Raw genomic sequence first — 14,983 nt, forward strand, 5'->3', positions numbered from 1 at the left:
AATAAAATTCGCAATACATTGTTTACAAGTAGAATAAATAAGTGTTCTAAAAATCAAAACAGTTACTTTTTAAAAGTTGCTGAACAAATGTTGGTTAGTTTGAGGAGTGAGGAGTAGGGTGAGTGTGAGGAGTGATATGTATATATTAAACCGATAAAATATACACCTACCAAAAAAATCCTTCACGACCATTTTGTATTTAATTTAGAGAAGAAAAAAGTAATTTGGCCACAGTTTTTCCCTTTTATAAGGGCAGCATTTGTATGAAAGAATAACAAAAACGTATCACCAGCACAGATTTTTCTTGTTTTGATGCATTTGAATACAGGTCATGTTGTTTTACCATAGACATGCTACAAAGTCTACGTATCTATTATTGTTTGCAGGAGAATATTTAAATATGAATGGTTTCAGCTGTGCATGTGTACTGTGCAGCTCGGCAAAATCCGATACTTGAAGACAAAGCTAGAGTTTGACGCCATGTTTTTACCCCAAGTTCTACGTTAAGTAACTTAGCGTAGTAACCAATCACTAACTTAGCGTAGACGAATTCTAGGTTTATTAATGTTCAGTCACAATTTGCGAAATGTATAGAGTAGAATAATTTAGTGGAAAATTGCCAGTCAATGGCAAGCCGTCGTTATACTTTTTGAAATGCTTAGTCCTTGCCACAACCTAACCTAATTTCAAGTAAATATAATATGTAAGCAATAGACGCAAGGGGAGAGCATAGAATGCTCACTCCATACATCAGTTTTAGCACCAAAACGACTATTATTTACGACTATTATCTAGCATCGAGTAGCGGAAATATCAGTACTGCTACTTGACAATAGATGTTCCGACGACCGAAAAGTGTATTGCTCAACAATTTTCAGCTAATATTATAGCCGATAAACCGGAACTGTATTTTCAACTCCTTTTGCTTTTAATATTAGTTATAAATTGTTGTTCAATACAATTTTCGTGAGGTGAGTCGCAATACTATAAAATTCTAGTATCAAGTAGCAGTACTGATAATTCCGCTACTCGATGCTAGATGTCGACTGCGAAAATAATAGTCGTTTTGGTTTCAAAACTGATGTATGGAGTGAGCACTCTATTCTGACTATAATTCTCTATGGTGACAGTATATCTTATTCGAGCTAGCAAAGCAATTTCACTTAGAAAGTCCCCCCGTACATTTCCGTACACTGTTGACCGACACAAAGTTTTCGCATCTAATTATTGATCAATTTGCCGGCGCGACACAATCTACTGCTTTGATAGTGCGGGTATTTTCGTTTATGGAAAACAGATACCTACTCGTAATGTTAAAACTTACTTAACTACTTATAAAAGTTAGTTCTTTTATCGATATTAAACTATTTCAGGATATTTTTACATTAAAGTTTATTAAGTAGGTACCAAGTAAGATGTTTCACCGTTAATTAAATCCCCCCATGCTTTCACAAGGAACATTGTCGGCTCCGTTTACACTCTAGTGTATATCTGAGCAAAACATTATCCGTTACAACTTCACAAGATAAACAAATCTTGGACAGTCTGGAACTATAAATGTGTAATCAGTATTAACATAATCAATTATTATTGTTCAGGTTCTGATTTTCGCAATTGAAAAACCTCGGAGATCTAAAAATATACCGACAATTGCAGAATGCTCTTTAATTATAATCCATAGGGATATTTCCCTGGGATGATATTAATTATTCAACAACTTTTATCTAATTCATATGAAAGATTAAAGGTTTCCGGCAACCGTTGTTATTACATAATTAATTTAGGAACATCGCTTCTAAAAAACCGGGCAAGTGCGAGTCAGACTCGCGCACGAAGGGTTCCGTACCATAATGCAAAAAACGGCAAAAAAAAACGGTCACCCATCCAAGTACTGACCCCACCCGACGTTGCTTAACTTCGGTCAAAAATCACGTTTGTTGTATGGAAGCCCCGCTTAAATCTTTATTTTATTCTGTTTTTAGTATTTGTTGTTGTAGCGGCAACAGAAATACATCATGTGTGAAAATTTAAACTGTCTAGCTATCACGGTTCGTGAGATACAGCCTGGTGACAGACAGACGGACGGACGGACGGACGGACAGCGGAGTCTTAGTAGTTAGGGAGGCGAGGTAGCTAAATGGCGTAATTCAACGGCGCCGTCGAGACCTATCAAAATCGAAAGATAAAATAATTTCGAAAAGAAAAGCTCGTATGGCAAAAACCATTTTAGCGGTGGGTTTGGCGTGTACGGTTTTTCAAAAATGTTAAAAAAAACAGTTACTTGGGCATTCTCGAGCGCGTCAGATATTCATACTACGTATGCCCCGAGTGCCTCTGATAACAACGGTATACTAATCTGCCGGTTTGCGTGGTGGGGGTAGGCATATAAAGTAGTCAAAAATGCAAAAAAAAAAAATTTACTCGAGCGCGTCAGATTTTCGGAAGGGGTGTTAAGTAGGCCCCAAGGAAGCTTCCTTTAAAAAAACTGACGATTTCGGCGTGACGATAAGTTACGATGAATTTTTGAAAATGCAAAAAAAAAAAGTTTTTTTGAAATACTCGAGCGCGTCAGATTTTCATAGGGGAGGTTTATCTCGGTATCCTGAAAGCATATTTTTTTAATCTGACAAAAATGTTGGTGGGTTCTCTTAATCTGACCGAAAAAGGTTTTTTGGTTTCTTTTTTTTTCCTTTCTTTCTCCTTGATAAAACGGGGAACTTACGGTACGTCCAAAAAACAATTTGAGGATCAACAGGCTATTGAATAATATACATACATGAAACTGTACATGTTAATAATACTTTTGTATACAGATACGCGTAACTTTTTCCGAGTCCACGAAAATTGTCGAGAAGCTTTAGAAAAAAAAAATTTGAGATATAATAAAAGTCACATAATTTAATCATCGTTATTTCATATCAATTTTTTTGAACACCCTCAGTTTTCGAGATATACTCAAAAAACCGGGAGTTTGAGTTTTTATGATGCTTCAAGTCAAAAAGTTTTAACTTTGGACAAAAATGTAAAGAGACCTTTTTTGTGTAAAATAAAATTACCTTTTTTGTTTATTTAAACTTTTTTTTTGTAAAATGTATCGTTCGCGACTTATATGCCGCAACGCGTTCTTAGGAAGACGAAATGGCTCCTCCACACTTCCGGTCATGCGGAAACCGGTAGATTTTGTATTTTTAGTAAGTTTTAGATTATATTCTTCAAAATAAAAAATAAAAAAATCGCGCTCGAGAATGCCGGATTAACGTTTTTTTTTTACAAGTTCGCGACCCTATAACTCGGCGGCGTCAAGGACTTATCGTCAGATTAGTTAAATTTAGTCTTTAAACACTAAAATCAACCCCCAATATCTTAATCTGAGGCGCTCGAGTATTTCAGACTATCCATTTTTTTTTACTAATCTGATCGTCTATCCTAGGCGCGCGTCACTACATATAGAGCTAAATACTTTACAAGGTTATTCTATTAGGTCTAAGGTATCTCTCATATCTTAAACTGTCACGCTCGAGTATTGCCGAAAATTCCCCTATTCGCCTCCCTAACTATAGTAATAGGGTCCCGTTTTACCCTTTGGGTACGGAACCCTAAAAAGGGCATGCGGTTGTTTTTTGTTAACCTGTTGAATTTGCAGCTGCATATTGTTATGTTTAGGCATTATCTTGAAAGCGCGTCTTCAAACGCCCTGTAACAACTATCGGTAAGTATAATAACTTCAAATTCTAGACTATTCTAGACTATGGCAAGCCGAAATTCAAGTCCATGTAAGTAAATAAGTAGGTACCTAGTTAGTCAAGTAGACGATATTGTTTATCAGATAAGAAACCTGTTTGAAATACTTAAGCGCTAATTAATTATGACAATAAAAGTAAAGACGTTTAAATATATATAACAATACAGAACCTTTTAAGTTGTTACCTTGATTTCCCCTCGAGCGCCACCAAATAAAGTCTGCCTAAATAAGGACGCCGATTCTGTTTCAACAAGTTGGTATGGTTCTTATCTTGATACTCAAAGCAAATGTACTATGGAGCTGCCACATGTGTGGCATAGAACATACGCAAAGTGACGAAATTATAAATACGTTTTAACATATCTGACAACCTACCAAAAAAGAAGGTAGCAATAAAAAATTATACAATAATAGCGCTTTAACTGCTATTATTGCTGAAAGTTTCTCCCTCCGGTCATCTCCCCCTCTCCCCGTTGCCTCTATAGTGTTGTTGCTATGAGATTTTTCACGTTTCTCACGCTCACTAATAAGTAATAAGTCCGAGCGATGCCTTATAAGACGACCTCTTGTATGCATTTCGTGAGGACTAACCAGCATTAGCGGCTCGCATTGATTGGTGCAGCGGCTCACGCTGACTCAAGGTCGTATCAAAATAACATGACAACTATAACAAATTGTTAAAACGCAATTGGCCCCAAAGTCTTCTTCTTCGTTACACAGAATAATTAAATTTGCTACAAGTTCATCGTGTCTCTCGCACGCGAAAGTGGGTTGTTGCCAGAATACTTTTGGTCCATTATGCGTGGCGGTGCCTGTTATTACATTAAATAAGAATGCAGCTTATGCGGATGATCACATCAAAGAGAGAGCAATCGGTGTAAAATTAACCAACAGGGGAAAATTCTCTGGTTGTTTTTACCAAATTCAAATAATATAGGTACAAGTATATCATCATTATTTGTAAACATTCTTAACATAATTGAATTCGATGTAAATTCGTGCGTAAAGTAATGTAAAATTTGGGACTTAGGGTAAGAATGAATTAATAAACATTGTTAGATTTAGTTTTTATCCCAGCATGAAAATAAAACTAAATTCAGTCATGGTTTAAAGACAGCAAATATATAACGGCGACGGAATATCACTTGAGAAATGATCTAACCCAGGCAACGCCCAGTTTTACCTGGGTTGTAGCCTTAGAATGCAAGTGCAAATTTTGAAATAAGATTTTTTCATTTATACCAGCTCACTTTTCTATTACAAAGCCAGTAAGATTTTAATGCTTACTTAAAAATGCATAGTGGCAGAGTGAGACAAAATGCGATTTCCTCGCGGACGGATATAGCTAGATTAACTTTAGCTTAGGGCTTCCTGGCGTGTGTTCTCGAGGCGAGACGAGGTCTTTGGCGCACCAGTGTCACGACCCTGTGATCTTTAGTAACTATGTGCATAGATAAATAAAGGCTACAAATATAATGACCACCAAAAAATACTTTGGTACCCTAAATAAAAAAATCATGCTTATCAAAAAAAATTAGTGAACACCAAAAAAATAAGGCCTAAAAATACAAAAGTACCACCACTTTAATTACGACTGCACTTCAAATTGTATTCAAATACCAAATATATTGAATGATCACCAAAAATCATTAATGATCACCAAATCTTGAAGACCAAATTAATGCGATATTTTCACCTAAATAAACCACTATGATTACCAAAAAATTTATACATATTACCAAATAAAGTAAACTGATGCCAAAATTACTAGCCCCTCCCGCTCAACCCCCCGTAGCCCGCACCGCATACCTACCTAACCTAATCTACTTTTCTAGTAGCATTTCGTTATGCTACTAGAAAAGTAAGTTAAACTGCTATCAGTTAAGTAGGTTAGGTTAGGTTAGCACTGCGACCCTTACAGAAACGAAATGGTACTAGAAAAGTAGGTTAGGTTAAGTTTCAACTGCTACCCATACAGATACGAAACGCTACTAGAAAAGTGGGTTAGGTTAGGTTTGAACTGCGACCCTTACAGAAAAGAAATGCTACTAGAAAAGTGGGTTAGGTTAGGTTTGAACTGCGACTCATACAGAAACGAAATGCTACTAGAAAAGTGGGTTAGGTTAGGTTTGAACTGCGACCCTTGCAGAAAAGAAATGCTACTAGAAAAGTGGGTTAGGTTAGGTTTGAACTGCGACCCTTACAGAAACAAAATGCTACTAGAAAAGTGGGTTAGGTTAGGTTAGAACTGCGACTGTTACAGAAATAAAATGCTACTAGAAAAAGGTGACGAAGTGGATTAATTAATTTAATAGGATAACGATATATTAAATGATTGCACATTTTTAATTAAAATGTGGTTACAATTTTGTGATCATTTACTATTTTTGCGTTTACAATGATTATTTTGGAGCCATTTGCTTTAATAGGATAGCAAGATTTAAATATTTGGTTATCATTTTACATTAAAATGGAGTTCTAATTTTGGCGGTCATTTACTATTTTTGGGTTTACAATGATTATTTTGGTGTCATTTTCTTTAATAGGATAGCAAGATGTAAAAATTTGGTTATCATTTCACATTAAAATGGGGATTGAAATTTGGTAATAATTGACTATTTTTGGGTTAATAATGATTATTTTGGTGTCATTTCCTTTAAAAGGATAGTAAAATGTAATAAAATTGGTAATCATTTCACATTAAAATGGTGTTATAATTTTGGTGATCATTCATGATTTTAGGGTGGTAAAATAGATTTTTTTGGTATTAAATTTTACTAAATCTGGTGATCAGTTAAATAGCAGCCATAAATAAATACTAAGACGAGTAGGGTGTGTGCAATGTATAAAGTGGTTTAGTTGTAGCTGCAGTTTTGACAGTAGAGGTAATATACGTTACATTTATACCGTACCAGGCAGGGGGACCGCATCCTCCTAGTGAGGCGTTACTTGGTTGACAAACAGTTAATAATTTAATAAGGCGTAATGCGCCGTACCTATATATGCGCTTTTCGGTGAAGGAAAACATCGTGAGGAAACGTATGTTCGTGTATGTGAAGTCCCCAATCCGCATTGGGGCAGCCCAAGGACTATAGCCCAAGCCCTCTTGCGAGTGAGAGAAGGCCTGTGTCCAGCAGTGGAACGTATATAGGCTGAATTATATTATTATATCTATTATATTATAATGCGCCGTACCGTATCATCTACTTCAGCTGTCAATAAATACTTCTTAACCTCCTAAGTCCCAGAAGCAATTGTTTTGTTTTTGAAATTGGAACCATTAGTTACGTACAATAAAAGTTCAAAATAGATTTTGGAATATGTACACAAAATTGTACGCAGGGACTTAGGAGGTTAAGTCTAAATTAAGAGTACGTTTTTGACGACGTTTTATTGGTTTTATCGACAGTTTCATTTGTCTCTGTACGCGATCACAATAACTATTCTATACCGGCGATACCGGTATGCATGTATTGAAGTATTTTATCCGCAAACTGTTGATATCTAACTTATAGCTGGTCAAGCAGATCTTGTCAGTAGAAAAAGGCGGCAAATTTGAAAAATGTAGGCGCGAAGGGATATCGTCCCATAGAAAATTTGAATTTCGCGCCTTTTTTTACTGACAAGATCTGCTTGACCAGCTATAGTATATCTACGTTACTGGAACTATTTCGTTCTTGCCGCAATAGCTTGCAATTAAGTGGAGTTTCTTATAGTAAAACTAACTTAATATTTTGGATTCATGTCGGGTAAAGAAACATAGAGTTAGACAAGACAAGATAAGTCTGCAACGATTGTGATAGCAGTGCTAGTGTTATTTTTAAACGTTATAATTTCATAGAAGTTTGACGTTTTTAATAATACTTGCACTGCCACTTGAAAAACTAACGGCGCTTGGTTAAAAACCGCCTTCGTGTCCTTTTAACGCCCGTAAAAAAGCGCTGGTGTGTATGAGGCCTAAAAAGATTTTCTAATTCTGAATATCAGTCTACCAGTCAATCTTAGGGCAAGCAGATATTGTGCTCGTGTTGGTATGGTGGGTGGGTGTGTAAAATGTATAAAAGGCTGCAATAAATAGCACTATACATGCAAGTTTTACTATTTTGCCACAATAAAACAACGCCGTAAACCGGACTATGGAGTATAAACCGCAATCGGAAGCTTGTTAGGCGACCCATCGGGTTTATACGGTCTTACATTAGGTCGGACTTCCGGGTTGTAAAAGTTTGAGTGCCCTATAATGTTGCACTTTAAATCTTATAGTGGCAGTCCAAAAGATAATAAATAAAACATTTACAATGGACAATGGTTAAATCCGTAATGCATTTGTTTTTTAGGTCTTGAACGCCTTGTGGCTCCTAAGAATTTTTTTTTTCTTTCGTAGGTATACAAGTATTAAAACTATTTCCCTACAAGTAGTAGGTCTAGGTAGTAGTTGTGTAGGTACTATTTGTAATGTATCTACTTAAACATAAACTTGATACAAGTTACAATATTTATTAGTTCCTATTTTTTCCCTCATTTCCCCATTGGTAATAAACAATTGGTATAAAATTACGCAACGTCCATGAAAAAATAGTAATGTTAATTTAACGAATGTCTTTAACGGTATGCCAGTCTTCTTGACATTTGCGGCTACAACGCAGTCGGCAGTAATGTCGTGCTGCAATACTGCTACAGTAATGCTGGTTTACTATGATACAGAACGGTACCATTACGGTACGGTAAGGTACGGTACCGTCTGACATTGACACCTCACATTAGTTCCGGCTCGTAAAACTTTGAGTGCCTCGTAATGTACCTACTTTACACGGCCCGGATAAGTTAGAACAAATTTACACGGCTCATCATATTTTTTAAGAATTTCAACAAGTTTACTCTAATTAGAAACTTTCTTGGTATTAACAAGTTTTGAAGTTAGCAGGTGGGCCAAGAAATTATGTAGGTAACCTTATCGATCCTAAAGCCACATTTTTTACTCAAGTAAGTATAGACAAATAAAAAAAAAAATACCGAGGTTTTTTTAGGTAGAACAAGTCCAGGCCAATTTGTTTTTTTATTAATTTTAGTTCTATGAATCAATATTTAATATCAGTCCCATCATAGTCACGTCTTGAAGCAGAAGTAAAAATAAGCGCCTTAAACTTAATAAACGAGAATCGAGATAATTTATCTCCATACCAAATTTCAGTTCGTTATCTATGACGGGTGATCGGTGATCACGTGATGCTTTCTATAGAAAACTGAAGTGTTGGGCGCCTCGGCACGGCCCTGGACCATTCTAGCCAAATCCTCCTTTATGCCATGAATTAGAACTTTGATTTGTACAGTATTAACCCCAGGACCCGTAATAAAAGTATGTTTTCCTTTTTGTTAACAGACAACATGAGCATCCCCATGCAACTCCTCCTGGTAGTCGCCGCCTTCTGCGTCCTGTCCGACGGCGCGCCGGACGCACGCATAGCCCGCGCCAAGCAGCAGCGCCCCACCAGGGGCTTCAAGAACCTCGAGATGATGACAGCGAGGGGCTTCGGGAAACGCGGCAGGGTTTCCACTAGGAGTGAACGTGAGTTATTTGTTTCGCTGTCTCGCCTGTCTCAGGTCTACGAATTTGTGAAAGGTGTACTGGATTCTAAATATTGCAGTGCAGACGTTTTCTTTCCAAATTAGAATTAGTAAATAATTACCTGCCTACATAGTGCTTGAATATTTTCGAATGTATTCGCACTTATGGCTGTTTTCCGTGATGAGGCAGACAGAATACACGATGTAAAATTTTAGAACTAGAAGATTAAGGTTTTATAGCTAATTCATTTTTAGTGAAACTAGTAATGCAAGGACATCATCAGATTTTTTTGCAGGTGATGCTGAAGGTGAAGACAGATTTTATCAATACGCTAATTTGTTCTTAACAGACGGAATCAATTTTATAAAATAATTAGTTTTCTCCTTAGCGATTTTATTGTGTACTACAATCTTAGAAACAGGGAAATTCTTATTCTATGATTAAAATACAGTACAGTCTACATTTAATCACAGAGTTCATTTTCCCTACTATATTTTTCGCATCTGCACTTGTTGGTTGATTCTAGAAGTTGTGCTTAACCGAGATTAATAGCACAATACAACACCACCTAACGACAATGAATGACTGAAACTTCAGTAGTGGAAGAGTTGCAATTCCAAAGTTTGTGAAAGAACTTTGTTTCTTCCCGCATAATGTTCGTAAGTCAAATGGAAATCCCGTTCATACATGAAAAACTGACGCAATCTCACTATGTTTGTCATGGAAATATGTTATAAGTCTGTAGGCTTAAGGCCTGTAGGGAAAAATTCTATTTGAAATGGATTTATCACAGGAAATGGCTGTAGCAATTTTTCGTCAATTCTTCGTTGATATCCCCTTTTTCACAAAAGTGTCTAGGCGTTTTACCCAGTGATGCGGTACTTTGTGGTCTTTGTGTCTATTTTATACGACAATACTTATGTATGGGGACATCGATTTTGGTGGCTAACAAGGCTGAAGCAAGACCGACACGATCTTCCGCATTATGTGACACAGGAAGTTCATCACAATTCTATCACTGTACTATTCATAATTTGGCTTTTTATTTTTGATATTTCTATCACTCCATTCTTTCTAGATACCACTTTAATTGACGTAATTAAATATCGTTAAAATCAGTCGAATTTATCTCACTACATCCTGCAATTCGTGTCACCATTAAGCTCAACGAAATTACATGTAAAGCCGTGGTCGGAACCAAATCGAACACTCACGATTCCGAAATAGTTCGTGCTGTTCCACCTACAATGCCAATCTGCTGGAAAGCTCAAAGGAGCCTGAAGCTGGTATGTGCCTTTGACGTGGGTTTCACTTGATCTAAAGTGCACATATTCATATCATACCTGCTGTAAAGCGTAGCGAGGCAGCAATACATGTGCGAGAGCTATGGACAAATTCGATTTTATTTCGGAATTATGTTTAATTTTTGTTTCTTAATACACCTTTACGGACGGATATAATATATGTTGACATAGATGTACTGAATAAGTCCCTTGTTTGACGAAAAAGTTATTTTTTATATTTGACAGACGATTTAATTTTATAACAGCCTAAAAATAGGTACCTGTCGTATTTAATTGTGTTAGTTCAGGAGCTATTTGAAAGCTTTCAGTATGTTACACATACATATTCCAATTCGATAATATTAACGTACATTATACTTTAATTTATCAATACTATTATTTATATAAGAAAACTACTCATAAAAGAAGCACCTAACCCTTTTAGCACCTTTTGAATTCAAATTCAAATACACCCATTTCAAAATATCTTCCAAGCAAGCGACCAGGAATTTAACAAGCGATCTATTAGCATGTCTATTAACTGGCGGATGAGCTATTCAACTAGTTTTGGAAGTTATATAACAAGCAACTATGAGTCTAACGGGTCGCATAATTTGCAATGAATTGACAGTCCTTAGCCTTTTCATGTCATCTAGCTTCCATTGAGATTCAAATGTAATATGAAATTGTTTTGTAAGAACCCGTTGAATTTTATTTATTGCGGGACATTCGTTTCTCTATTGAATTTTCCGCGATAATATTATGTATTTTTTTTTTGTTAGTTATTTATGACTGTAAGCTTTTAATTGGGTGGAAAATTAGGTACTTTTATATGTTTACTAATTTGCAGGACTATAACTTAGCATCCTTATCATTTAGAATGCCATGTTAATAACATAAAATATATTTTGTTATTACAGATTGGATTGTAACCTACATGGAAAATACAGGAGTAGATTTTTTATGATTTACTTACCCTCGTAAGTCCCCAATTCGAGTTATGAACTTTTATAGAAATAAAAGAAAGTTCCAAATTCAAAAGCGCAAAAATTGGCTTGGGTCTTACGAGGTAAATCAACTAAAAATATAATATATATTTTAAGTTTGGTTCATTAGCCTCATTTTTGTTTTTTGTCTCTTCATTTTACTTTGAATAATGTTAGGTTATTTGGTACCTACCTATTGTACTGTTTCTTACAACTCATTATAAGCAGGTCTCTAACCCAACTCGAAGACAATAATGAACAACCAACTTTGACTGCTACTGAGTCGAGCGAAATTACTTTCCGACTTCACAATACAATAAGCGAAGTTTGTTCTTTTGTGTTTCCCACAGATAACAATATTTATCTAATCAAGCTTGTGTATAACCTTCACTCATTATTAGGAGATGTGGGTGCCCAAACTCCACCAGAGCGTACCTACCGCGCAACACCGACATACAAGAGCCCAGCTCAGCAATACGCAAGAGATTTTGGAAAAAGAACGCCAGAAATGGAACAAGAAGGTACCCATTATGGGACACGTCACTGGAAGTGTTTGATGGTGCTTTGGATAGTTCGAGAGTTAAACTCGGAGACCCGATTCTCGAAAATACTTCATACTTTTTAAACCGATACAGAGCTTCAGAAGGAAGTAAAACGCCGTGTTGCTTCTATGTTTAAAGTTATACTATTGGTTGTTGTATATAAGGCGCCCAAGGTATACTTATACCAAGAGAAATTGGCAAAATGCTTGTATATTTATTACACGTATCAAAACCACTTCGACTGGATTTTGCGGCTTTGTGTAACATTCGGAAATACCCGTAAATTAATTGCTGCCCTAACCATGGGAAAATATGCATAATTTTACTATTTTATGTATCGGATATGTCAATTACTAAGATCCTAGTCAAAAATAACTGTCTCCTATTAATTTAATGTTTTCTAGTAGTCATACACTTTGTGTTAATTAATTCAAACATTCGTTGTTAAGGCGATGTTAGAGATCAGACGCCTCTGGAGCGCACCTACCGTACGCCAACATTCCACAGTTCATCGAGCAATAACTACGCAAGAGATTTCGGAAAAAGAACACCAGAAATGGAGCCAGAAGGTACCCTTTATGGGATAAATAATTGGAAGTGATTGGTGGTGCTTTGAGTCGAGATCTAAGACTGGTTTTCTCGATGAATATTTTAAAACCTATACTATACCTTTGAAAGGTATTTCTCGTAAGGATGACTCGCGTTAGACCTGGCCGTGGCCGGGCCGGAGCATCCGGAGCTTCGTTTTCTATGGAAAGCACCACGTGATCACCGATTAGCCGTCATAGAAAATGACATGTCGAACGCCTCGGAACGGCGTAGCGTGAGTCATCCTTTATCGTCAGTCGTTGTTGCTTATATGTAAGATTCTACGTTCAGGTGCTGAAAACTTCTCACCAGGAATATGTACAAAATGCTTAAGAAGTTCCTACAAGGATTTCAAAATTGTTATTAATACAAAACCCATGTTGACTGGTTACTTATAGCTCTCGTAACTATTTCAAATATAGCCCTAACAGTACCTGCGATGAGTACCGCCACAGGTATGCTAAAGGTTGAATTGCTATTTGTGTCTAGATTACTAAGTGTATATAGATTGTTTTAACTGTAGTTGATTGTTAGGCGAAGATGGAGATCAAACTTCGTTGCAGCGTAGCTATCGGACGCCAACCTTTAAGCCTCAATCGGCAAATCTTGCGTATGGTTATGGGAAAAGAACCACAAAAATGGAACCCGAAGGTATTCTATTGAAGAAATGAACTATGCTTGAGTATGCTTCACATGCTATAAACTGGCGCTTAGGAAAAATCTGTAGTTGTCCTATCCAGAAACATTATTCCATTTTGAAGGAGTGTTCTTTAAATTTGACTTGAACCTGTCCTAATTCACTTCATAGGTAACAGTTTAAATGCATCAGTAGACACCCTCACTTACAAACTCAAGTAACTTCTGCTAGGTTTAGTAAACCACTAGGTCTAGCAGTAGTCAGGTCATTGTACAGCTCCGTAACTCCACATAAACAACAATTGGAGTCGATAATATGTTCGCATTGCTGTTTCTAGTAACTAAATAAATATTTTCGTTGTTACTTTAAGAGTCATCATTCTTATTTAGTATTAGGTGACATCGTCGATGTTCTAGAGCATTCTAACCGAGCGCCAACATTTAAAAGTTCAGTACCAGTAACTTTGGCTAGAGGTTTTGGAACAAGGACGGCAGACAGAGAATCCGAAGGTATCCTTACGTGATTTTTCTTACAGTGAAATAAATGGAAGCTTGAACGCGCTTGGACAAACCAACGAGAAGACTTGCTTCCTGTCTCAACTTAAGGACATCAGCCGTATTCGAACAATAAGATACGTCAAATACAAGTGTCAAAATTTACATTTTTGTTTGAAGAAACGTCAGTTTTGACACTTGTTTGACACTGACATATCCAATCCATATCGTTTCAATATCTAGTATTTGACGTATCTCATTGTTCGAATACGGCTGATACTTGGTTATATAGTTTTGTCGCTTACATATAACTCTATAAAATAGCCCCAGTTGCTATGAGGGACGTGAATCGTGATATATTTAAATCATTACCTAATCTTCGAACTGACCTGAAGATTATCTGCGTTACTGGTGCTTAGAATTTTTCTGAAAAAACATGGCCGTGCTAGGCTTGTGTTTCACTGTTACCTATATCAGTATTTTTGATAGATACTTACATTGCAATGCTTAGTATCAGGTGTAGGAAGTATGCCGCGTCTTTAAGAAATTTTTGAAACATAAAATAGGAAAAATGCTTCCTAAACACCTTTTACTTTTTTCAAGTCCGTTGAAATAATAAAAATGGACTTAAAAAAAGTTTTTCCTATTTGCGTTTTGTTTTATTTATTGTTATTTCTAAACCTGTTTATTATTAGGGGACATGCAAGACCAATTTGTGCCAGAACTATCCAGTCGCACTACGTATATATTCAAAAGTTCGGCACCGGTAGGTACCGCCAGGGATTATGGAAAAAGAACCCCGGAAATGGAGCCTGAAGGTATCTTTAATAAAAAATATAAAGTATTAAATGGTGCTTTAAGTTTCGAAGACTATGAAACTTCTGCTTATTGATTAATATTATGTTTTAGATAAGAATAAGGATCTTTGTGACGGATCTAAATTAAGACATCTACATTTGATACCTACTAAATTTGTTCTGTTTCGAGAAGTTTCTTAACTTTGTAATATTCGTTGTGATTATTTTGATGGATGGCTGCCTTGGAAAAGCAGTGAAAGTATTATAAGTAACTTAATCTGGGCAGATCTGGCTTAAAAGTTAATTATAACAGTATTCTGTTTCCGATATAAATTAAAAATAGATTTT

General features: G+C 36.2%; 1 protein-coding gene and 1 long non-coding RNA gene across 3 annotated transcripts in view; one reads left to right on the forward strand and one right to left on the reverse strand.

Annotated features, from left to right (window-relative positions):
* The window catches only part of LOC134795744 (uncharacterized), a 333,124-nt gene that overhangs the window by 122,834 nt on the left and 195,307 nt on the right, over positions 1 to 14,983 (reverse strand). The gene's annotated exons all lie outside the window — the stretch shown is intronic.
* LOC134795719 (allatotropins-like) overlaps positions 1 to 14,983 on the forward strand; it is a 113,821-nt gene that overhangs the window by 64,199 nt on the left and 34,639 nt on the right. Inside the window, exon 2 of one of the 2 annotated variants that reach the window (XM_063767669.1) lies at positions 9,123 to 9,336. In XM_063767669.1, coding sequence (XP_063623739.1) covers positions 9,128 to 9,336 — 209 coding nt within the window. In that variant the 5' untranslated portion in view covers positions 9,123 to 9,127. Of the gene's footprint in view, positions 1 to 9,122; positions 9,337 to 14,983 lie in introns of those variants that run through there. The other variant, XM_063767668.1, reaches the window with a different exon arrangement.

Source organism: Cydia splendana, chromosome 12, assembly GCF_910591565.1.
Source record: "Cydia splendana chromosome 12, ilCydSple1.2, whole genome shotgun sequence".
Classification (NCBI taxonomy): Eukaryota; Metazoa; Arthropoda; class Insecta; order Lepidoptera; family Tortricidae; genus Cydia; species Cydia splendana.